This window comes from Myodes glareolus, chromosome 20 (genome assembly GCF_982192425.1).
Source record: "Myodes glareolus chromosome 20, mMyoGla1.1, whole genome shotgun sequence".
Classification (NCBI taxonomy): domain Eukaryota; kingdom Metazoa; phylum Chordata; class Mammalia; order Rodentia; family Cricetidae; genus Myodes; species Myodes glareolus.
In genome coordinates, this window is record NC_142045.1 from 18,590,380 (window position 1) to 18,613,998 (window position 23,619).

The 23,619-nt window shown below is 38.0% G+C and overlaps 1 protein-coding gene and 1 non-coding gene across 3 annotated transcripts in view; both read left to right on the forward strand.

The window, feature by feature from the left end:
• Positions 1-23,013, forward strand: part of Kpna4 (karyopherin subunit alpha 4) — a 63,145-nt gene extending 40,132 nt beyond the window's left edge. For both annotated transcript variants that reach the window (XM_087899456.1, XM_087899455.1), the window contains 9 exons: positions 565-734; positions 821-865; positions 3,069-3,200; positions 6,260-6,388; positions 7,932-8,036; positions 13,646-13,717; positions 15,174-15,336; positions 17,958-18,052; positions 21,087-23,013. In XM_087899456.1, coding sequence (XP_087755582.1) covers positions 565-734; positions 821-865; positions 3,069-3,200; positions 6,260-6,388; positions 7,932-8,036; positions 13,646-13,717; positions 15,174-15,336; positions 17,958-18,052; positions 21,087-21,185 — 1,010 coding nt within the window. In that variant the 3' untranslated portion in view covers positions 21,186-23,013. The remainder of the gene's footprint in view (positions 1-564; positions 735-820; positions 866-3,068; positions 3,201-6,259; positions 6,389-7,931; positions 8,037-13,645; positions 13,718-15,173; positions 15,337-17,957; positions 18,053-21,086) is intronic.
• On the forward strand, positions 6,613-6,936 carry LOC125394250 (small Cajal body-specific RNA 7). Its single transcript, XR_007230154.3, has one exon.
• Positions 23,014-23,619: the final 606 nt, after the last annotated feature.

Below are 23,619 nucleotides of genomic sequence, written 5' to 3' on the forward strand. Positions count from 1 at the left end.
GGGGTTGAGACCTACAGGTTGAGAACTGCCCTGTTAAAGGAACATTATATTATTTGGGGTTTTATTTTTAATTCCAGTTATGTTTTGGAATTAATTCAAATACATCACCAGATATTATAGTACAAGAAAGATTTTTTGTGAATTAGTTTTGCTTTAATAGTTATGTAGCTAAAACTAGCCTAGACTCATTTTTCTGACTCCACCTCCAACATGCTGGGATTACAGACTTGTGCCACCACACTAGACTTTAATATTGGATGATGACTATGAATTCTGCAAATATTTTCTCAGTAGTTACTTTGGCATCTCTTGTATTAATTTGAAAGCTTGTTAAACTGAAAGAGTCATTGAGGTAACAGTGACAGATGTCTGCTTGAAGTATATAGAAGAATTGAAGACAGGCAGTGGTGGAACATTGTATCTGTGGGCTCAAAGACCAAGAGTATCTACTTTATATAACACTAAAGAGATCTTACTAAAATACTAGAAGCTACAAATTGTACCCAGTGCTTTATGTTTTCTGAAAAGGCTTACTGTTGATTTATTAAATTAATCCTTCTACAGGTGATGGACCTCAGTGTAGAGATTATGTGATAAGCCTTGGAGTTGTAAAGCCTCTACTTTCATTCATAAGTCCGTCTATTCCTATAACATTCTTAAGAAATGTTACCTGGGTTATGGTCAATTTATGTCGCCACAAAGACCCACCACCACCAATGGAAACAATTCAGGAGGTAAACAAAAGAAAAATACTTAGATACCATTATATGTATTTTTTACATCTGTGTATGTTTTGAATTGTACATATTTCTCTCCTCAGATTCTTCCAGCTCTTTGTGTATTAATTCATCACACAGATGTAAATGTGAGTAAATTCTCTTTGTATAATTATATATGTATGTGTAGGTACGCATGTACTGGACTCCCCTATGATATAGGAGAACAGTGTGTATTTGGATTCGCCCATACTTTACTGTTTCAGGAACTGAGGTGTGTATGTTGTGTCCTTTATCACAAACTAGCTTCAGTGAAGAACCAGCCGTGTCATAAAGATGCAGATAGTTGTCTCCTCACTGCCTTGGGTTTCATGGTCACCCTGTCTGGTAGCCTGACTTTTGAGCCACTAGAGAGACCTTTTACCTCTACCAGTTCTCAGACCACAAGGGCAGGCGATCCTGTTCTCAGACTGCATCCTCAGACTGATTGCTTCCTCAGACTGCTCATACTGACGACTGCCTCACTACACTGAGCTCCTATCTCCTCCTGCCTTATATTCCTCTCTGCCCAGCCATATCACTACTGTCTCCACTTCGTTAGTCGTGGGATTAAAGATGTGGGATCCCAAGTGCTGGGATCACCTTTGTGTGAGCTCTCTTACTCTTTTAGAGCGGATCAATTTTGTGTACCCCAGGGTGGCCTTGAACTAACAGGTCTGCCTGCCTCTGTCTCCTGAGTCCTGGGATTTAAGGTGTTTACCACTGCCTGGCCTCTAGTGGTTTAGCTCTGTACTCTGATCTTCAAGCAAGTTTTATTTGTTAAAACACAATATAACACCACAAGGGGATGTTTTACAGGAGTTAGAAATGTATTTCTAGTTGCTGTACCACTAAAGAAAATATCTCTTCTTCCCCCATTAACTGCCCCCTGAGTCCCTCTTCGTTACATAACATGGTATTGGCAGGCCCAACATTATGCAGATTATTACCGCTGCTCTGAGTTCAAGAATAAAATAGACATGTCGTGCCAAGAAATTAGAGTCATCGATACAGGGTTTCTCTGTAGCTTTGAAGCCTGTTCTGGAACTAACTTTTGTAGACCATACTGACCTCAAACTCACAGAGATCCGCCTGCCTCTGCCTCCCGAGTGCTAGGACTAAAGGCATGTGCCACCACCACCCAGCTGTTCTCAGTATTTTAACCAGTTATGAATCTTTAAAGTCCTCGCTGATCAGTGAAGATAGGAACTTCTCTGACCAAAGCTGATAGAAGCACTGTTACTGTGGATATGAACGGTTATTTAGTAAGCAGTTTGACAGACATATCACATCCATTAGCAAAACAACAGCAACAAATTTCCTACCCCGGGGCCTATAATATCCTCAACCACAGGCTTTTTTTTTTTTTATCAGATTTATGGTGTCAGCTGAGAATTCCCTCCTATGAAACAGGTATTAAATCTAATGAGAAAGCAAATTGTCACACCCACAAGAGACCTGCCACTAATGTAGCCGTGGGCACATCTGTCCTGACTGGTCAGTGCTGATGCTAAACTGTAGATAACAGTTCTTCACAGCAGCCTGGTGCAATTCTGGGGAGAGAGAAGAAAGCTTACATCCCAATTCCTTCTTCTTCTCTCTCTCAAGAACCAAGACATGTGGTTTCTTCAGCAATAGGGTCTTACTATCTAATTCTTGTAGCCAAACAACAGAAGTAAAAATTGAATTGTTTTTTTGAGGAGATAAAATTATTGGGATACTAGTACCAGGCAGTAGTAGTAGTATGCATACCTAAATGGAACTAACAGTATTAGGGAGTTTCTTAAATATATTTGACCTGTCCTAAGTATTAAAAACCACTGTGCATGTTGAATGTGTGTATGTGTGTGTGTGTGTAACTATATACATTGCTGCAGTGCCCTTTGACCTATCATACTGCTTTGTGAACATCTGAGAAAAAACATTGAGTTATTCATTTGGTTTTTGTGTTGGTTGGTTAGTTGATTTTCTATTTAATGTGCTAGGTATTTTGCATGTGTAGTTTGCTGAATTAAGATTAGATACTGATCTGAGATTAGGACCATAATTAATTTATACATCCTAAATTAAGCAAGAAGAGAAGGATCCCAAATTGGTTGTGAGGTTAAGAATTATTAAAATGGCCAAATGGTGGCACATACCTTTAATCCCAGCACTAGTGAGACAGGGGCAGGTGAACCTTTAAGTTTGAGGCCTGCCTGGTCTTCATAGTAAGTTCCAGGACAACTAGAACTATATAGAGAAACCCCCTCCCCCCAAAAAGAAAAAATATTAAAATGAGAAAATATTTGAAGATTTGAACTTTTATTTTAGATATTGGTAGACACTGTCTGGGCCCTCTCCTACCTTACGGATGCTGGCAATGAACAGATACAGATGGTAATAGACTCCGGAATAGTTCCTCATTTGGTTCCTCTACTCAGCCACCAGGAAGTTAAAGTTCAAGTAAGTTCCTTTGGTTAAGATGGATTTTTCTCACCACTAAGTGACTTAAGCATGACATTCAAAGATTAACAGTCTTAACAATGTAAAGCATGTTATCCACCTAGCACTGTAGTGTCTCTTCAATGGGGAAAGGTGAGTTATTTTATCCTAACTTTAAAATGAAGGAAATGAAACAAGAGCACTCCAGTTTGTTAAGAACCTTCCTTACCCTGCCAGACAGGGAGGCTCCACTGTGAAGAACTAATTTCTAATATGGAGAAGCAGGTTTTACTTTTACCTCGGGTGGCACTGAAACCATCTTGTTTGCTTTTTCCGCTCAATTTTCCCCCCTGAAAGCGTCCATTTTTACTCATTAATGAGTTTGGTTAACATTGATTTACTGATTCTGAGATAAAGGATTTGAACTGAAATGTGTGGGTTAAGAAAGCTTCATAATTATTTCTCTATTTTAGGCTTTTTTATTTTTAAATCCTTTCACATACTCTCTATCACAGTGAGCCTCCATCTATAACAAGCGGAAAAAGGCTATGGTGATGCACTTGGGAGGCAGAGGCAGGCAAATCTCTGTGAGTTCCAGGCCAGCCGGGTCTACAGAGTGAGCATACATACGTACACACACACACACACAACTGGAGCTGAGAATATAGCTCATTATAAACAGTGCTTGCCTAACTTGTGCAGAGTTCAGCCTCTAGTACCACACACACACACACACACACACACACACACACACACACACACACAAATAGTCAAACTGCAGTAAAGGAGATAAACTAAGCCCCCCAACCTTTCTAAGGTAAATAATGAGTTTTATTCCTATAATGGCCTAGAGTGTACAGCACAATTACATACAGAAAGCTGTTAGCCGAAGTTACTTTTTCTTGCCCTTAGCTGGACATTGGAATCAACCATGAAGCTTAAAAAAAAATTTTTCCTTCCTTAGCCCCTAGAGATTAAAACCATTATATTTCCTACACACTTAAGCTAACTCTTCAAGTGATATTAGTGTGTAGTTAACAGTGGAGATCTTAAGTCTGTATTGACTACGTTGACTTCAGATTTCAAAGGTGCTTGAAAGATGGGTAACGTGCAGGCTTGAGTCCTGAGTTCAGATCCTCACCACCCACATAAGTGCTGATGTGACAGTTGATGCCTCTAATCTCAGCACCAAGGAGGTGGGGAAGATCCCTGTAGCCCCGTGATCTCCAGGTTTAGTGAGAGACTTTGGCTAAAAAAAGAAAAAAAAGTGGCAAGCAACAGAAAAAAAACAGCTAATATTGATCTTTCAAGCTTATGTACATGCATGCATAAAATAAAATAAAAAGGGTTTCTTTATAAAATTAAAATGCTTTTTAAAAAAATGAAATTGCTAATTCAGAAAGATTTGACCAACAGTAATTTTTTTAAATGTGTGTTTATTGTAAATATCTTTGTTACATGTCTATTAAATTTGCATCTGTGTGTATGGGGGGGTGTACACACATGTATATGCAGCAGATATGCACCCAGAGACCAGAGGAAGACAGTGGGTAGGTGTCTTGTCTCCATCCTACTATGCTAGGGTTATAGATGGACACATGAACTCAACTGGCTCTTTAACAAAGTTTCTGGGGGGTTGATTTAGCAAGAGCTCTCACCTACTGAGCCATCACCCCAATCCCAAATTTACATTAAATAAGTTTGTTGGTTTTATTTTATTTTTACTTGATGTTGGGCACAGTCCTGTGATCCTAGCACTTTCCAGGTGGAGGTAGGAAGAGCACACAACTAACTTAGCTGCATGAGACCCTGTACTCACATACACCCCCAAAAAATTCAAGCAGAGGATTTACTTAGTTTTAATATTGACCTTAGAATTGTGGCTCGAGAGTATAGGGCTTAGATTTTCCTTTTAGCCAGTTCATAGAGAAAGTTAATGTTTTGTACTTTGTCAGACAACTAACAGACATTTTCTTAAAGTTTTTCTCCTTTTATATCATAATTCTTGAAAATAAGATAGTGTAACCAGCTTACAATCGTTTATAGCTCCAGTTCCAGAGGATCTTACACCTTTCTCTGGCCTCCTCAGATACCAGGCACACGTGTGGTACACAGACCTACATGCAAGCAAAACACTCACACACGTTTTAAAGGGAGGGGGTGCAGAAGACTTGGAGTTTTCCAAGGAAGACATAAAATGGTCAATGAGCACCTGAAGGAAAAAAAAGTTCATGACATTAATCATTAAAAAAAATATGATTTGAATTGGAAAATCATTCACATTCAGAATGACTACAGTTAAAATGGTAACAATGCAGAAAAAGGGAGATTACACTGCTTGTGGCAACTAGAGTATAGTCTCCTTAGAAGTGAAATGTGGAGTACATTGTGATCTCATATTTCTACTGTTCTGCATATCCAAGATTATGGATATGCATTTCTCGCACAGAAACTTATGTAATGTTTGTGTAGTATTATTCATAATAACCCCCAAACGGAAGTAAGCTGTTCCTAACCACATAGCAGATTGACATGAACTTGTTCCTGCTTATATGAAATGTACAGAATACACAGATTTATAGACACAGGGGTGTGGTGGTTGCCAGGGACCTAGGATTGAAAGCAGTGTTGATGACAGTTAATGGATGTATATGTTCTTTGTGAGATAATAAAAATGTTGTGATTTGAGGTTGAGATTGATTGTGCAGCATGGAACACTCTAATAAGTACTAAATCGCCTGTTCTTGAAAGAATACATTTGCATGTTTAAACAGCTGAATCATTTATCTTATAGGGAGAAAAATTAAGAGAAAATGAAAATTACTTATTTTCTTTATGGTAGTAATTACTATCTAAAATTGCCCTTTTAGTGTTATCAGTTCTCTTGAAATAGCTTAAGCTACATAAGGCCTAGAATTTATATAGTTCATCCTCTGTTGTTCTTACATCAGTGCCTGACAGAGAGGTGCTCAGAGGGGATAGGGTACTCTCAGTGAAAGATTTGCATGAGGGCATGAATGTGTCTCAAGTTGTCTGATCTTGTTTGATAAGAGTACTTAGCATTGAACATTTCATTTCAGACTGCTGCACTTCGAGCTGTGGGCAACATTGTTACTGGGACTGATGAGCAAACTCAAGTAGTTTTAAACTGTGATGCTCTTTCACACTTCCCAGCACTTCTCACTCATCCCAAAGAGAAAATTAATAAAGTAAGTCTTTTAAAAAGTTTGAATAAAATTGTAGTTTTTGTTTGTGGAATTAGGTTCTAAGGAATGTCTGTATAGCATTGACTTACTATTTACTGTTAAAGGTTTCAAGAGAAAATATTTATTTCACTCTTTATAGGATGCTCATGGGGTTCTAGATTCAAACTCAGAGCCTTTGACATGCTAAGTACATGCTCTACCACTGATTTATACATTTTTGGCTCTCTTGGAAATGATGAAATAGAGATACTTGGGTGTTGAATGTTGTCGTGAATGGAAATTACTAATACATATAGTAGTTCTAGTGTAATGTTTCATTTATACTTAATAGTGTGAGTGTGTGCATGCGTGTGTGTGTGTGTGTGGTGGCTATGAAAGGGGGCACTGAACGGTGATGCTGATATTGGAGTGCATCTGAGGCTATTGTAGAAATAACGTGGGTTGTTGATTACAATACTGCCGATGATTATAACCCAAAAACAGCTCACCTAAGTAGCCCAGCACCCTAAAATCTCTAACGGGATCATTAAATATCCTGTGATCTGATCCAAAAGAGTCTAATTATGCTAGTACTTACAATACTAATTAATAAATTGGTGAATTTAAGTTTGGTAAGTCCTAATAATATCCTCCATAGGATGTCAAATATTTTGTTGTTGTTTATTGCTAACTTGGATTTTAGCAATACATTTATTATCTTTGAAATTGAAACACTTGTGATCAGTATCATCCTAGCAATAGCCTAGCATCTTTGTGGTTTTTGAGGGCAGCATTCAAAGGTCATTAAAATAGACCAATCAAGCCAACCAACAACTGGTTCCACATTTAGCTCTTGAGAGAGCTGGTACAATGAATGGTTATTATAAATGAGGACACTAAAAGAACTAACTTGCATTTTTGATGGTCTTCATTGTCATGACTAATTGAGATTTATCTACTGGGATAGGACTGTTGAGGTAGACTAGAGAGAGTCAAATAAAGCACATTATTTGAGAAAAGTATGTTGAATCTCATTTGCAATAGTTTTAGGATTTATAGTTTATGACATCCTCCTTGGTATGTATTCAGCCAAGCTTCTTTTGTATCATACAAATAGCATTACCTGTTAAAATTCTTTAGAAGAGTTAGCTCATTGTGGCTTGAATTAGAAACCAGTAGTGATTTATCCAAAGAAATGTAGAAAGAATTATTTAATGTATAAACTATATTGTTATCCAGAAAATTAAGTGTGGAGGACTAGGCATTGTAGCACACACCTTTCATTTCAGTGCTTGGGGAGTGGCAAGTGGGTCTGTAGAGTTCCAAGTCAGCCAGGACTACACAATGAGACCTTTTCTTAAGGGGGTGGGGTGAGCAAGCAGCTTTTAATCAACTAAAGATTCTTTTTTAATACAGAAAGGGAATAGTAAAATTGAAATTATAAGATTTTTATTGTAGAACTCATTCAGTAATAAAATAGAGACACTAGCCAGTGAATACTTTTTCATAGTTCAGACACAGGTTTTATTCTTTTAGTGAGAAATATTAAAAGCATCTTGTTCCACAGGAAGCAGTGTGGTTCCTGTCTAACATCACTGCAGGAAATCAGCAGCAGGTTCAGGCAGTAATTGATGCCAATCTTGTACCAATGATAATACACCTTTTGGATAAGGTAAGAAAATCGTGTGTACCTGAATAAGGCGATATCATAATAAATACTTCCCCATTTAACAGGACACTACACAGTGGTGTAATACTACTATAAAATACAACTGATTCTAAAACTTTTGAATAATGTGTAGAACAAATGTTTCTCTTTGAAAATCCCTGACCCTTGTCATTTCTTGCCCAAGATAGCCATTGCTTTGGAATTAACTTAAAACAAATGGTATCATTACCAGTAATCAGTTCTGTCATTATTGTTCTAAGCATTTTGCAAATATTACCTCTTTTAATATGACAAGCTGAACCAGCAAGATTGCTCAGTAGGTAAAGGTAACTGTCAGTGAACCTGATGTCCTGAGGTTTATTCCTGGGACCCAAGTGGAGAAAGGAAAGGAAGAACCTCCTCCCCACAGATTGTCCAACACAAGGGTTATCTCCACTTGGCAGGTGAAACGATTGCATGAGCAAATCCTTGCCCAAAATCCAGAGGCCGGTGAGTGTGCTATTGTGTACCATATCATTCCTTACACTCACTGAGATTGGGAGAAAAGACTGATTTGTTTTCAGATAGTTATTGATTATTGTTTTGATTCCTTATTTAAAGAGTGACAAAATGATGACTTTCCAATTCTCCCATTCTGCGTGTATTGCCACATTTCTTCAGCTTTTCTCTTTTATTTTTTTAATTAAAATATAATTACATCATCTTTCCTCTTTCTTCCCTTCCAGCCTTCCATGTCCTCTCCAATTTCTCCTGTGCCTCCTGACCACTATCACAAATTGATGATCTTTTTATTATTGTTACATTATAAATGCATAAATATATATAAATTCAGAATGTGGAATCCATTTTTGTTGCTTGTGTATATACATTTAAGAGCTGACCATTTTATATTTGAAAATTAATTAGGAGGATCATCCCTGCGATAGGTTTATTTCCTGCCTCTCAGCAGTCATTAAGTACCTGCAGTTCTTTGTCTAGGGGTGAGACCCCATGAACTGTCTACCTTTGACATTAATATAACTTGATATAGGTATTATTTAGGATGTCTTCAGGCTGCCATAGTGTTGAGGTTTCATGGGTACAGCTTTTCTGTCATCTCTAGGAGACATATTCTCACAGCCATCTTTCTGGTTCTCTGGCTTTTATAGTCTTTCTAACCCTAACTTCCGTGACGTTCCTTGAATCTTAAGTGCAGGGGTTGTGTTGTTGATGTATCTATTGAAGCTAAACACCCATGATCTGTTGATCTCTGTGTTATGACCACTTGTGGTTTTCTGTGATGCTCTCTGTTTGCTGTGAAGAGAGGCTTCATTGATTAGGGATTTTTACACCTGTGGGTATAAAAATAGGATTTAGAATATAATTAGAATTGTGCTGATCTAGTAAAGTGGCAGTAGTAAGTTCTCTGCTAAGATTCATGGCCTCACTAGTCCTGGGTAGTTGGCTAGGTTCCCTTTCTCTCCACTTCCCTCCCCTCATCTCTCCTCCCCTCCCCTTCTCTTCTTCTTGAGACAGGGTTTCTCTGTGTAACAGCCCTACCTGTCCTGGAACTCACTCTGTAGACCAGGCTGGTCTCGAACTCACAGAGATCCACCTGCCTCTGCCTCCTGAGTGCTGGGAGTAAAGGTATGTGCCACCCGGCTAGGTTTCTAGTTTCAGGGATGATTTACTCCTGTTAGCAGCCCTAAGTATAATTAGATAGCTGCTGGTTACTGCCAACATATAAGTACCATTATTGCACATTTAGGGAGCTCTTATCGTGCTAGTTATGGTTCATAGGCATCACATAGCTGGTTAGGACTATTGATTGCTTCCTTCTCTTGGAAGTTTTTATACTTTCTAGTACTATGGAAACCGTGGGAAAGGAAGCATTCAGGTTAGATCCAGCTTAAAACTTCCTAGTCTTGTATTCTAAGTGTAAGATGTCATCAGAAATAGTGACTTTCCTTCAGCCATTGAGTGACAACCAAGGGTAACAGCAATAGCCTGTATTGTTTAGGAATCTCTTGAACCCCTCTGACCAACAACTCAGACAGAGGTTTCTCATGCCAGGTACTGGGGGTTTTGCTAGATAGTCTATGGCTCTTTCTGTGAGCATTGCTGGCCCACGTGCTATACCTGTAAATAAGCTCTATATGTATGTGTATATTTAGATAAGTCTAAATACATAGCTGTATATATGTATTATATAATTTTAAATAAATCTAAAATAATACGATTTCCTTGAGGCTTTATTAAACTGCCTTGGTGCTGTTTGCCCTTGAAGTCTTTAGTCCCCAGTTCTCCCATTCCCCTGTCACTCTCCTCTCACCCCTGTCCCAGCGCCTTTATAATCACTCCATGTTGTATACTCAATCTGAAGATTTGGAAGTAGGAACTGCAGATGAGAGAGAACATATGGCTTTTGTCTTTCTGGGTCTGGGTTACCTCATTCGACATAATATTTTCTAGTTTTATCCACTTATCTGCAAAGTTTATGAATTCATTTTTCTTTACAGCTGTATAGAATTCCATAGTGTATGTCATTATCCTTTCATCTGGTGAAGTACATTTAGGTTGTTTCCATTTATTGTGAATAGGGCATCAGTGAACAGGTGACCAGGTATCTGTGGAGGATGTCAAGTCTTTGGGGCTTATGACGACAAGTATAGCTGAGCATTATGCTGGGTTTATCTTTAGCTTTTTGAGGGTTGTCTGTAGTGTTTCCAGAGTGACTGCCCCAGTTTGCATTTCTGTCGGTGAATGAGGGCTCCTTTTTCCCTGCGTCTTCCCCAGTTTTGTTGTTTTTAACCATTCTAACTGGGATGAGATAAAATCTTTTTTGGTTTTTTGAGACAGGGTTTCTCTGTGTAACAGTTCTGGCTGTCTTGGAACTCGCTTTGTAGACCAAGCTAGCCTCGAACTCATTGAGATCCACCTGCCTCTGCCTCCCAAGTGCTGGGATTAAAGGCCTATGCCATCATCTCCTGGCCTGAAATGAAATCTTCAAGTTACTTTAACTTACATTTCCCTAATCGTTCAAAATAGTGAATGTATTTTGAGGTATTTCTTAGCCATCTTCATTTTTCCTACTGTGAACTCTGTTCAGATCCCTACCTGTTCTTAATTGGGATATTTTTCCCCTAGATTTAGTTGTTTTTTGTTTGTTTGCTAGTTTTTTGTTTGAGGTTTTTGTTTTAGTTCTTTGTTTATTCTGGATACTAATCCTCTGTCAGATATATTGCTGGCAAAAGTGGGTTTCTTGTTTCCTCTGCTATATAGAAGCTTTTTAATTTTGTTAGGTCCCATTTGTCAGTTGTTGGCTTGAATTCCTGAGCAAATGGAATCCTATTCTTAAATTCCTTTTCTACAAGTAAACTTTGTAGGGTACTGTCTATATTTTCTTGTAGCAGTTTTAGCATTTTAGGTTGCAAATTGAAGTCTTTGATCTACTTGGAGTTAGTTTTTGTGCAGGGTGGTAGATAATGGGTCTGTTACATTCTGCTGCATGTAGACACCAAGTTTTCTAGCACCGCTGTTGAAGATGCTATCTTTTCTCCAGTGTTTTTAGCATCTTTGTCAGTGTCAGATGCCTATAACTATGTGTGCTCTTGTGTGGGTCTTCTCTTTGATTCCATTGATTTACATGTCTGTTTTTGTGCTGGCACCATATTATTTTTTTTCCTATAGCTCTGTAATATAGCTTGAAGTCTGGAATAGCAATCTATCAAATATTGTTCTTTTTGCTCTGGTTTGTTTGCTTTGGCTGTCTGGGATCTATTTGGATCCATATGAATTTTAGGATTTTCTTTCATATTTATGTGAAGAATGTTCTGAGTATTTTTGTTTGTTTGTTTTGGTCTTTTTGAGACAGGGTTTCACTATGTAGCTCTATTTATCCTGGAACTCACTGATGTAGATCTGCCTGCCTCTGCCTCCTGAGTGCCAGAACTGAAGACATATGCCACTATATTTCTGGCTGGTTCTGGATTTATTTAATTTTGTTTTTAAGATTTATTATGGCATACAGTATTCTGCCCACATATATGCCTGCAGGCCGGAAGAGAGCACCAGATCTCATTACAGATGGTTGTAAGCCACCATGTGGTTGCTGGGAATTGAACTTCTGCAATCATTCAGTGATGAATTGTTTAATCCCCATGCATTTATGCACTTAATAGAGATTTATTTGCTTTAGATTCTGTTTTATTTCATAATGCTCAGATTTGCTTTGTGTCTGTGGGTACAGTCTATTTTAGGGGAGCTTCTGTGGGCTGCTGAGTGAAATGTATGTCCCATGGTGTTTGAGGGACAGTCTGCAGATAATGTGTAGAGACACTTCGTTCTGAAGTCCTCTGTTGTTTTTATTTGTCCAGCTGTCATACCTATTGGAGAAAGTGGGAGAAACCTACAGTACTAGAAAATACTTAATAGTGTTATTGGGTTGATGTTAATCTGCTTCTTTAATTCCGATAGTGTGCTTTCTGTGGTACATGTATGTTTTGGAAAGTAATGTCATGTTGGTTAGTTGTTCCCTTGATTGCAGTGAAAGTGCCCTCTTTGTCCCTTCTGATTAGTTTCAATCTGAGATCTATTTTGGCAGATATTAGAATGGCAGCACCTATTTGCTTCCTAACGCCCTGTGTTTGGGATACTTTTTCCACCCTTTATTTTTAGGGTGGTACCTATCTTTAGAGCTAAGCTCTTTGTAGGCAACAGAATGAGAGATTTTGTTTCTTATTCCATTCACCTAGCCTATTGATTGATATTTAATCAACCTATTATTGATGACATTTATGTTGTTTCTGAATTTCACTGTTAAAATTAGTGGCATTTTAAAGAATAGCTTGTGAGTTGTGGAAGCATCACTGTGATACTCTAAAGGCAGACACAGTCCAGTATGGAGTTTGAGGCTAGCCTGTGGTAGGTATGGAGACCCTGGTATTTCCCAGGTTATATTTAGCATAATTGGATAAATAAGAAAATGTTTCTGCGTAATTCCCTTTTGCCTCTGGAAGATTGTACCCATTTGTACCCTTAGCTGCATCATAGATATTTACATTTCCTTGTGTCTCATTTCCATTCTAACTTAGATTGCTCTTATTTATGAATATTTTTTCTTAATATAACATTGTTTCCAGGAGTGTAGTCTTGATTTTTAATGGCTTGGGTTATTATTTGATTTTGAAAATTTACTGTATTATGTATCTGCTGAGAATGTTAACTGAGTCTGTTTTTTGTCTATTACTGTGCTATAGCCATCTGTGGGGAAATGTACATTATTAAATTATTTTTCTGGTAAAATCACCAAGATGAGATTACTGAATTCTACATGTGCCTTTTTAAATGTTTTCAGTTTGTATTTGTTTAATGAAATTGCATTAGACTTTCATTTACTCTAATTTTGAATAGTGATATTGTCATATCCCCCAACCTAGAGAATTCATAGAAAATAATTATTTCTTCAGAATAGATTGATTGTGGTTCAAGACTTATCAGTAAATAAAAATTACACATGTATAAACATACCAGAGAAACTTGGAAATGAACAGCTGAAAATCAGTTTAGAAAATGTCTTTTCAAATTTACCATGTATTCTTTTTTTTTTTACTTTGTTTTGTTTTGTTTTTAAGGGAGATTTTGGCACACAGAAAGAAGCTGCTTGGGCCATAAGTAACTTAACAATTAGTGGAAGAAAAGACCAAGTAAGTTGAACTTTTATTTCTCAAAAGTAAAAATAACAGTATGGGTAATTATAGAATACTATATTTTGTAGATTGGATTTGGTTTTAGGCTGTGTGTGAGCTATGTGTGCATGTGTTCATACACATCACACATGCCAAAGATGGAGCCCATTGCTTAGCCTGTATTCTGCCACTGAGATGATTACAGCTTCAAACACTGTTCTGCGATATATACGTAACAGTATCTTCTTAACTTCCTTTACTCATTTTTCTTAGGAAAGACACGGTTTTTTAGTGGTTACAGTGCTAAGCATTGAGCCTAGACCTTTATGAATACCAGGCAAAGTGTTATCCACCAAATCAAATTTCTAGACTCCACGCAAGAATTTTCTAATCTAGAATAAGATCAAGACTCCTACAATGAGGAAACTTTTTTAAAAATAGTATTGAGAGATAACAGACTTTTAAAATTAATATGACAGAAAGAAATCACATTAGAGATTCTCCTTAATAGTGAATAACTCCAAAAAAAAAGTTCACTAACAAATAAACAAAGTAGAGATTAAACTCAGTCACGTAATCGGGACTAGGAAGCAAGGTGAAGAATACAAGGGACAAAGGTATTACAGTAAGTGGCAGAGCTTAGCATTGTGCACATATGGGGAGCAACACTGGCACTGACAGTCTCAGAGCTCATCCAAAAAATAATAATAATAATGAAGATAAATAAAGTGCCAAGTGGCAGCTGATATGCATTTTTTAAAAAACTCAATTTAAATGCAAACATGAGACTGGGGAGATAGCTTTGTGGGTAAGAACACTTGCTACACAGCGTGAGGACCTGATTTCAGTTCCCCAGTACCCATGTAAAAAGCCAGGTATTGCTGCTTACACCCATAATTCCAGCACTGCGGACAGGGGAGGCAGGAGGCTCTTCCACCTTCAGTGAGAAATGTTGAGCTCCAAGTTTACTGAGGACCCTGTCCCAAGGGATTGAAGAGTAGGGCGATAAGTACTCACCTGATGTCTTTCTCTGTTGCCTTGAAAAATAGCCTGTTATCTTGCTTCAGAATGCTAAAATAGCACAGCATAGGGCTAGTAGATACTGTTACTAGAGTAATCATAGTATTTAAAAAATATCAGTCATCCTCTTGGCTGATTCAGTAATGTTTTAAGAGGCAAAGGATCTTGGGTAAAAGTAGCTTTATAGTAAAGAATATTGTATAATGTGGAGTTGAGTTTTTCCTGTTTCACTTTAGTCATCCCCTGTGCACATGTGTGCACGCACACTCACACACACAAATTTTCAGGAAAATAAACTTGCCGCATTAAGAAGAAGTTAGTTGATTAATAATGTAATCTAGCTAACATGGGAGAGATGTGTTCATGTTTTCATACTCAGAGTTTGGAGTCAACTTTATTTTAGTTTAAAAAAAACAGCTGAACTTTATCATTTCATGGTATCCTTATTTTTTAGGTGGCCTACCTTATCCAACAAAATGTTATTCCACCTTTCTGCAATTTGCTGACTGTAAAAGATGCACAAGTTGTGCAAGTAGTGCTTGATGGACTAAGTAATATATTAAAAATGGCTGAAGATGAGGCGGAAACCATAGCCAATCTCATAGAGGAGTGTGGTGGTATGTTTATTATGAGGTGTTATATACACGTTAGTGGGATTTTCTTTTTTTTGTATCTATGTTTATTTTCTGAGTAATATAGCACTTCTGTATTTTTCTGTCATAGATAATGGAGTAACAATAAAGTGTACCATATTCTATACATTCAGCCCTGTTTAACCTTCTGTATATTCTTAGGTAACTGAATTGTTGCCATGCAGTGAAGGCACCCTGCTAAGGTAGTAGGAAGACAGTGGTAAACCAAACAGCCCTTCAAGGCATGTAGTTTAGACTTCAAAAGAAATATGAACTGATTTAATGTGCTAATTACCCTAATAGAAATGTACAACAAAATGTGACACCTAATCCATCCTGGAAGAAACAGGAAATGATACCTGAGCTGGACTGTAAGAGACGAGTAAGGATTAATAAGTAAAGTAAAATGGAATGAAAGGTGGTTCAGGCAAAAATAACAACATGAGCAGAGCCTGAGGTGAGAAATACCATTCAGCAAATTTTCAATAATTCGGTATTGCTGAATCAGAGCATGAGATGACAACTGCCTGGGACCAGACCCCGGGAGGTCAAGACCTTTGTCAAACAGTAAATACTTTATTCTGTAGGGCGGTAGTCACCGTAACTGGCTTTGGACCAGAGCTACCTAGAATGTGAACAACACAATACGTTTTAACTCTTAAAGTTAACATCTAGGCAAAAATACTGAAGTGCCAGTTATGACTAGAACAAAATGTGAATGTCAGCCTGATTAATCATAAAATAAATGTCTGGCTCAAGTTGAAATGTGAATGAAAACGTAGAAGGACTTATAAAAGTTAAGTGGGGCTGGGCAGTGGTGGTGCACTCGGGAGGCAGGGCAGGAAGATCTCTGAGTTCGAGGCCAGCCTGGTCTACAGAGTGAGTTCCAGGACAGGCTCCAAAGTTCTGCAGAGAAACCCTGTCTTGAAAAACAAACACACGCACTAGATAGGTAGGTAGGTAGGTAGGTAGGTAGGTAGGTAGGTAGGTAGGTAGGTAGGTAGGTAGGTAGATAGATAGATAGATAGATAGATAGATAGATAGATAGATAGATAGATAGATAGATAGATAGATAGATAGATAGATGGGGAATCTAGAGACTGGTAAACTAATGAAAATAAAAAATGGGCATCAAGACACTGGTATACAGTTCTATAACTGCTTACTTGTACGCTTAAAGCACTGTGTTCTATCTATCCTCAGTATGTGCTTTCCCACCCCTGTAAAACATAATGTAGAAGAAACAATAGAAACAGATATTTAATACTATCATTAATGAATAAGATATAGGCATATTAAAATTGCTGGCATGAGAGAACAAAAAAATAGTGTAGTAACCATCAAAGTGGGAAGAGGGCAAAGGGAATAGGTTAAACTAATCAGTAAAACAGATAAGAAAATTTGTTTACCACTTGATTTTTTTTTTTACCAGATAGACATTGTAATGAGTAAAATAAGTTTGTATTTTTTAATTTAAAGTTTTTGAGCATTACTTGCCGTACTGTTGGTAAGGAGTCTGTGTTTTACAAATTTCAGTGAGTTTTTCCATAAAGAATGACAGGCCCTTGGTACATTTATCTAAGTGGATATGTTCAGATGGATGTCTGGCACATGGGGCCTTTGGAGACGGGAGGTAGAGAAAGCAGTTAACAAAGTACATAGTAGACAGGCCACAAAAGTGAAGGCAGTGATAATGTAGACAAGGGAAGGACACCAGGACTCCAGGATGATTATGGGAGGTATTCAGATTAGATTGAGGGGAAGGGATGCAAGCTTTCTTAGATCCCAAGATATTGTTGATTATTGAGAAAGAATTGCAGATGAAAAGTTTAAATCATGGAGCCAAGTAATGATTGTTTTTCAGATAGTTTAAGTTTTAGAAATTTTTGAGATGTCCCTGTAGAAGTATGCAGGCATTTGAATTTTATTTTAATGAAATTCTAAGAAGTAGTGGAGCTAACAAATTACAAGTCCTTAGTCTATATGTAGTAACTAAAGTTGTAATGGAAGAAGCACCAAGAGGAGAGTGAGTTGTGGCACGCGCCCATGGTCATCCTCTATCCAGGGAGTGAGTAGAGGAGTGCCCCATGGGGGAGAGGAACTGCTCTTCATTGCAGCAGGCCTAGAATGACTTCTGTGAAGCAGATGAGTGAGTCCTGCCTAAGATCTAACGAGCATACTGAAGGTCAGTTCTCCTTCCCCTGAGATACTCTGGTTGACCAGATTGTTTTCAGTGAGTATCATAGAGTAATTGTATTTATTGCCAGGATCTTCAGTTTCTTTTTCATACATATTAACTCAGAAAAAGCTGGGCAAATGCTTGAAAAATCAAAAAATAATTTTACACTATTTTTTTGAACGCTGGGGCTATAATTTACTTATTTGCTACATTATTAATTTACACATTTGCATGCTGTTGCTCAGATTGTTAGTCTTTTTAAAGTAAATGTATTCTTTATGAAATCTTAGTTAGAACTCATCAATGCAGTAGATGCCAAAGACATAACCCAGCAATTTTAGAGTAGGAAGATTGCATTATGTGTTTGAAAGTTACTGTAATTTCTAGCACATTAATTACCATTGTTCACTTCATAAATTTCTTGCAGGACTGGAGAAAATTGAACAACTTCAGAATCATGAAAATGAAGACATCTACAAATTGGCCTATGAGATCATTGACCAGTTCTTCTCTTCAGACGATGTACTTATACATGTGTTTATAGTTTCCTATGCTAAGCAATGTGGATGAAAGAGTACAGAAAACTAGGATGTGTACATGTGTATAATTTTATGCAATACAGCTAACATAGATGTGACAGTAATGGCACTTTTTTTGAAAACAAATTTTGGTATTTTTTAAATCCTTTTAAGATATTAACTCAATAACAAAAAAATTTTGTTATACTGGATAAGCTCATTTCTAATGCTCATACTATTGTTGCTGTTTTGTTGTTTTTCTTTTTGGTTTCTCTATAGCCCCTGTTGTCCTAGAACTTGCTCTGTAGACAAGACTGGCCTTGAACTCACAAAGATCAGCATACCTCTGCCTCCCATGGGCTGGGATTAAGTGCACATGCCACCACTGCCCAGCTAAGTTCTCATACTTTTAAATTGGCAATAATAACATGTCTATAAACAAAACAAAAAACAGTGGCAGTAAGTGTGATGGTGCTCAACTCTAACCCACTGTTTACGAAGCAAATGCAGGAGAAGGACCATGAGTTAGAGACTGTCTTTGGCTTTATAGTGAATTCAAGGTCTTCCAGGGCTACGTGAGACCTGTCTCAGAAAGAAAGAAAGGAAGGAGGGAGGGAGGGAGGGAGGGAGGGAGGGAGGGAGGGAGGGAGGGAGGAAGGAAGGAAGGAAGGAAGGAAGGAAGGAAGGAAGGAAGGAAGGAAGGAAGGAAGGAAGGAAGGAAGGAAAAGGAAAAATCAAAAATAAGCAGCTGGGCAGTGGTGACACATGCCTTTAATCCCAACACTCAAGAGGCAGATGCAGGCAGATCTCTGAGTTTGAGGCCTGCCTGGTCTACAAGAGCTATTTCCAGGACAGACCCTGAAGCTATAGAGAAACCTTATTTTGGGGGGAAAAGTAAGAAATTTAAAAAAAAAAAATAAAACAACAAAAAAAAGGCCAAGCAAACAAAATGACTAATAGTAGTGTAACCTGCAATAAACCCTTAGTCCGTATTTTCAAATGTCGTTTCTTTTATTGCTGGTTAAAAGCAAATAAGGTAAAGAGACAAGATGAACATAACAAATTCTCAAAATATAATGCATTATGTAATATATGGAGCAGTACATAAAAATATATTTAGAGTTCCACTAAATAGTAGTTAAAATTAAAGAGTTGTTTATTTGTTTGGGTTTTGTTAGAAAATGTTTTGCTGTATGTGCCTGGCTGTCCTTGAACTATATGCAGTCTCCCTGCTTAGCCTTCCAAGTGCTCAGGCTAAGACATGTACCACTACACAGTATGTGAATTTTTTTGTTTGTTTGTTTTTTTGTTTTTTTTTTTCGAGACAGGGTTTCTCTGTGGCTTTGGAGCCTGTCCTGGAACTAGTTCTTGTAGACCAGGCTGTCCTCGAACTCACAGAGATCCGCCTGCCTCTGCCTCCCAAGTGCTGGGATTAAAGGTGTGCGCCACCACCGCCTGGCTCAGTATGTGAATTTTTTTCCCAACTTTTCAAGAAATAAATTTCGGGGCTGGAGAGATGGCTCAGGGGGTTAAAAGTACTAGCTCCTCGTGCAGAGGACCTAGATTCAATTCTGAGCTCCCACTTAGTGACTCAAAACCATCTGTAACTCCAGTTCTAGGGAGCCTGACACCTGTTTTTGGACTCCATGCTAAGCACACATGTGGTTCACAAACATACATTCAAGCTAAATACCCATACATATAACATAAGGTGGAGTGTTTTAGTTTAGTTTGTTGGTTTTTTTTTTTAACAAGAACTAAGTTTCATAACACATTTCACATTACTAAAAAGAGTAACATATTAGAGAAAACCATAAGCCACTAGAAAAGTCCTCACTAGGACGAGCAAGAAGCCTCATAGGGGCAAGACTGACAGTCTGAATTCAGTCCCCAAATCAGCCTACATGATGGAAAGAAAGCACTAACTCTCCCAGTTGTACTCTGACCTCCACATCTGTACCATTTGACAAATACACACACATACACATACAATAAACAAGTAAATAAATAAATATGCAAGTATAGGAAGACAGGCTAGAGAGTTCACTCAGCAGTTAAGAGCACTTGCTCTTACAGCAGACCCAGTACCCACATGATAATCTAAACAAATAGAAAGAGAAATGCCCACACTAAATCCTATTTAAATATGAAGTTAAATACATCAGAAAAAAATGCAAACAAAGCATGCTCCTTAAGGATAAATAGCTCTAATCATGTCTGTGTAAATTTTTTTTTTTTGTAGGCAGGTTCTCTTTGTGTAGACCAGACTGGCCTCAGACTCTCAGAGATCCACCTACCTCTGCCTTCCAAGTGCTGAAATTAAAGGCGTGCACTGCCACCCAGCTAATTATGTCTTAAAATTGAAAGTTTGGAAGTCTCAATTTGTAATTAGGAATAACATAGCTTGTATATTCCAAAACTATAATTAGAACATTTACTTTCTGCTAATGTAGGTTTGTTTGTTTGAGGGTTTTGGTTCTGGTTTTTGAACCATGGGTCTTTCTTCCTTTGTGGTACGGGTTGTCCTCGAACTCGCTATGTAGATGAGACAGAAAGTGCACAGTAACCCTTCTGCCTTCCCTCCAAGTGCTAAGGTCACAGACTGTGCCACCGTGCCTGAAACTTCATTTTTTTAAAAAAGATTTATTTATTTACTAAGTGTAGTGTTCCGCCTGTATGCATGCCTGCAGGCCAGAAGAGGGCACCAGACCTCATTACAGATGGCTGTGAGCCACCATGTGGTTGCTAGGAATTGAACTCAGGATCTTTGGAAGAGCAGGCAGTGGTCTTAACCACTGAGCCATCTCTCCAGCCCCCAACTTTTCATTTTTTTAATTTAATGCCAGTACCTTTGCTTTCCTAAGTATGAGAGAAATTACAGTAAGTACCACCGTTTTCCCTCTCAGTTTGGAATCTGAGGTCATTTCCAGTTTACTATTCTGTAAGGTTTCTATCATGTATTTTCTTATTTCTTCAGTTTTTATGTGCTTTAAAGCTAATCATCACATTATTATTTTTTTTTTTGTCTTTTCCTTCAGATTGATGAAGATCCTGGCCTTGTTCCAGAGGCAGTTCAAGGTGGAACATTTGGTTTCAATTCATCTGCCAATGTACCAACTGAGGGGTTCCAGTTTTAGAAAGATATTGTGGAAGCTAGGTACAATGCAGCACTGAGACATATATATATATATACACATATATATAAAAAGGTTCGATCCATCAAGCTTGGCTCATGGGATCTGCTGCTGCATTAAATCGGGAGAGAAAATGTGAAGATTTCATTTGGAATCGCAGAATATGCCCAAATGAGGTCAAGGTGGCGAGTGGGTGCGAGTGAGAATGAGTGGCAATGTAAGGAAAGGTTGACGTGAATGCTTATTTAGGTTGAGAGTAAACGGGCTACAGGTCACAGGTGTTGGTGCCTGAGAAGGAGCACTGACTCCCTCTGTCAATGGAGGGAAGTGAAGTGCTGTCGTCATCAAGCCTTGTAAGCATGAAAGCGATGCCCATGGAAGTCAAGGGAAATGAGCCCAGGCTTGCTGAGAAGCAGTGTGAGTGGACAGTGGTGAGTGAGTGTCTGGCTCCGTGGTAGAGAGCCAGGTTCATCTTTCCAATCTAGGGCTCTTCACGCATGCCCTGGACTCCTAGTCCTGGAGTGACTGTGTAGAGTGTGGTTGTGGTGCTGTATGTGGACGCATGCAAGCTTGATTCGCCTTCAGGGGGCTGATAACAAACCTAGTAGATCATCAAAGTGAGATCACAAGTGTTAATGTACACTGGACATGAAAACAAAGACCGGTTTAGCAGCAGACATTGGTTTACTCTGCAGCCTGTGTTTTCTATTCTCCTTCTACCTTCCCCCTCTCCCCCTTTTTTTAATTTAGTTTTTATTTACCTAGTATGGCTTTTTTAGTTGCTTCTCAAGTCAGAAAATTTCAGGAAGGTTTCCCTGTGCATTTGCACCAGATGAGTGTTTGATGCTATGAAAAGCTTTCCATATCATCAAAACTAATTTGTGTAGATTTTTGCATGAAAAAAATCATAAATTTCCCTCACAGTAGACTGTGTTGCAGCACACAAGTTGCCATAATAGTATAAAATGTGCTTTAAAAGCCATTCTTTTCATTTTCAGAGATAACATAAAGATCTTTGCATGAGGTAAATCTACAGCATAGTTCATTTTTAGATTTCGTTGAGTCCTGTAAAGAAGAGAAGTTTCAGTTGTGCTAGAATACTGTGCTGTGTTGAAATGTTAACTTGTTTTCAGATTTTGTTTTCTATGAAAATGATATGGAAGCTTCTGAAATGGAATTTGGTGCATATGTACTGCTGAATAAAGACCGATGAAGGGGTTTGAGTAGATGTACAAATCAAGTAATGGTTTGAACACCTTCAATAATATGCCTAATCTGTTGAATTGTTTTAGAATCTTTTTATCTTAGATGTAGGCAGCCATGAACAATCTATTTTGAGCCACTTTAGGGAGAAAACTTTGTATTTTTAAAACTTGCATAAAAGTTATGCAAGTGGTTTTTATAAATTGGAATAATACCTCAGTTGTGAGGTTACGCACACTAAATTAAATATGTCATAAATTAATTTGTACAAAAGGAACTCTTTATAAGGTGGCTCATTGTAGGAACTCCTGTGCCTTCCCCTTTGAGCACAAGTGTTGCATGAACAACAGTTTGCTATAAGAAACATACCAGGTTAGCCACCATTAGCATCTATATCTACTTTGTGTTTAAAAATCAACTGGTAATTCTGAAACACTGTAGAATGGATAAAAATTATTTTGTGATCATAACTCTTTGTTGAACTAGAGTATTTTTGCAGCATTCCTTGTCATCAAAAACATGGTTAAAGTTTAAAACTAGAAGCAGCAGAAAACTAGCTTGTAAAATTTATCCAAGTAGAATACAGGCTAGGCTGTCTTGGGGAAATAAACATTAAAACTTAAAACAATGTTTTACATGGGGTGTGTGTGTGATGTGTGGATTTCTTTTTCTGTCTAATATTAAGTTAGAGCATACCTCAGTGGCTTCTGTTAGCTTCTTGCCTGTCTTAAGCCTTTTTCCTAGAACCAGCATAAGACGTCATGAAAGCTGTAACTTCGTCCTGGCATGTTAGTATTGCCGTCCACAGAGTTTGTTCAGTTGACGCCGTCTACACTTGCACCTTTCCCAGCTGACACCAAGGTTTTGACCTTCCTTCACTTTCCCAAGTCAATGGGATTAAGAAACAGCTTGAGCTATATTTTAAATACTGTCATAGCCAACATGTGGCTCCAAATGATAGATTGCATACAAAGCCTATTTTTTGCATAAAGTGTGAATTCTGGGAAGGTGAGCATGTACTCCCTTATATAATTACTATTTTTTAATTAAACAGTAATCACTGAGCTTGTAATAGGTACCTGTATATAAAGTATTCTGGCAGGTAGCTCAGCATGGTGTCATGCCTGTGATCCCAGCTCTCAGAAAGCTGAGGCAGGAGAGTCACCTCGTTCAAATACAGCCTTGGTTGTATTGTCATGAGATCCTGCTTCAGGAATTAAAACAAAATGTGTGG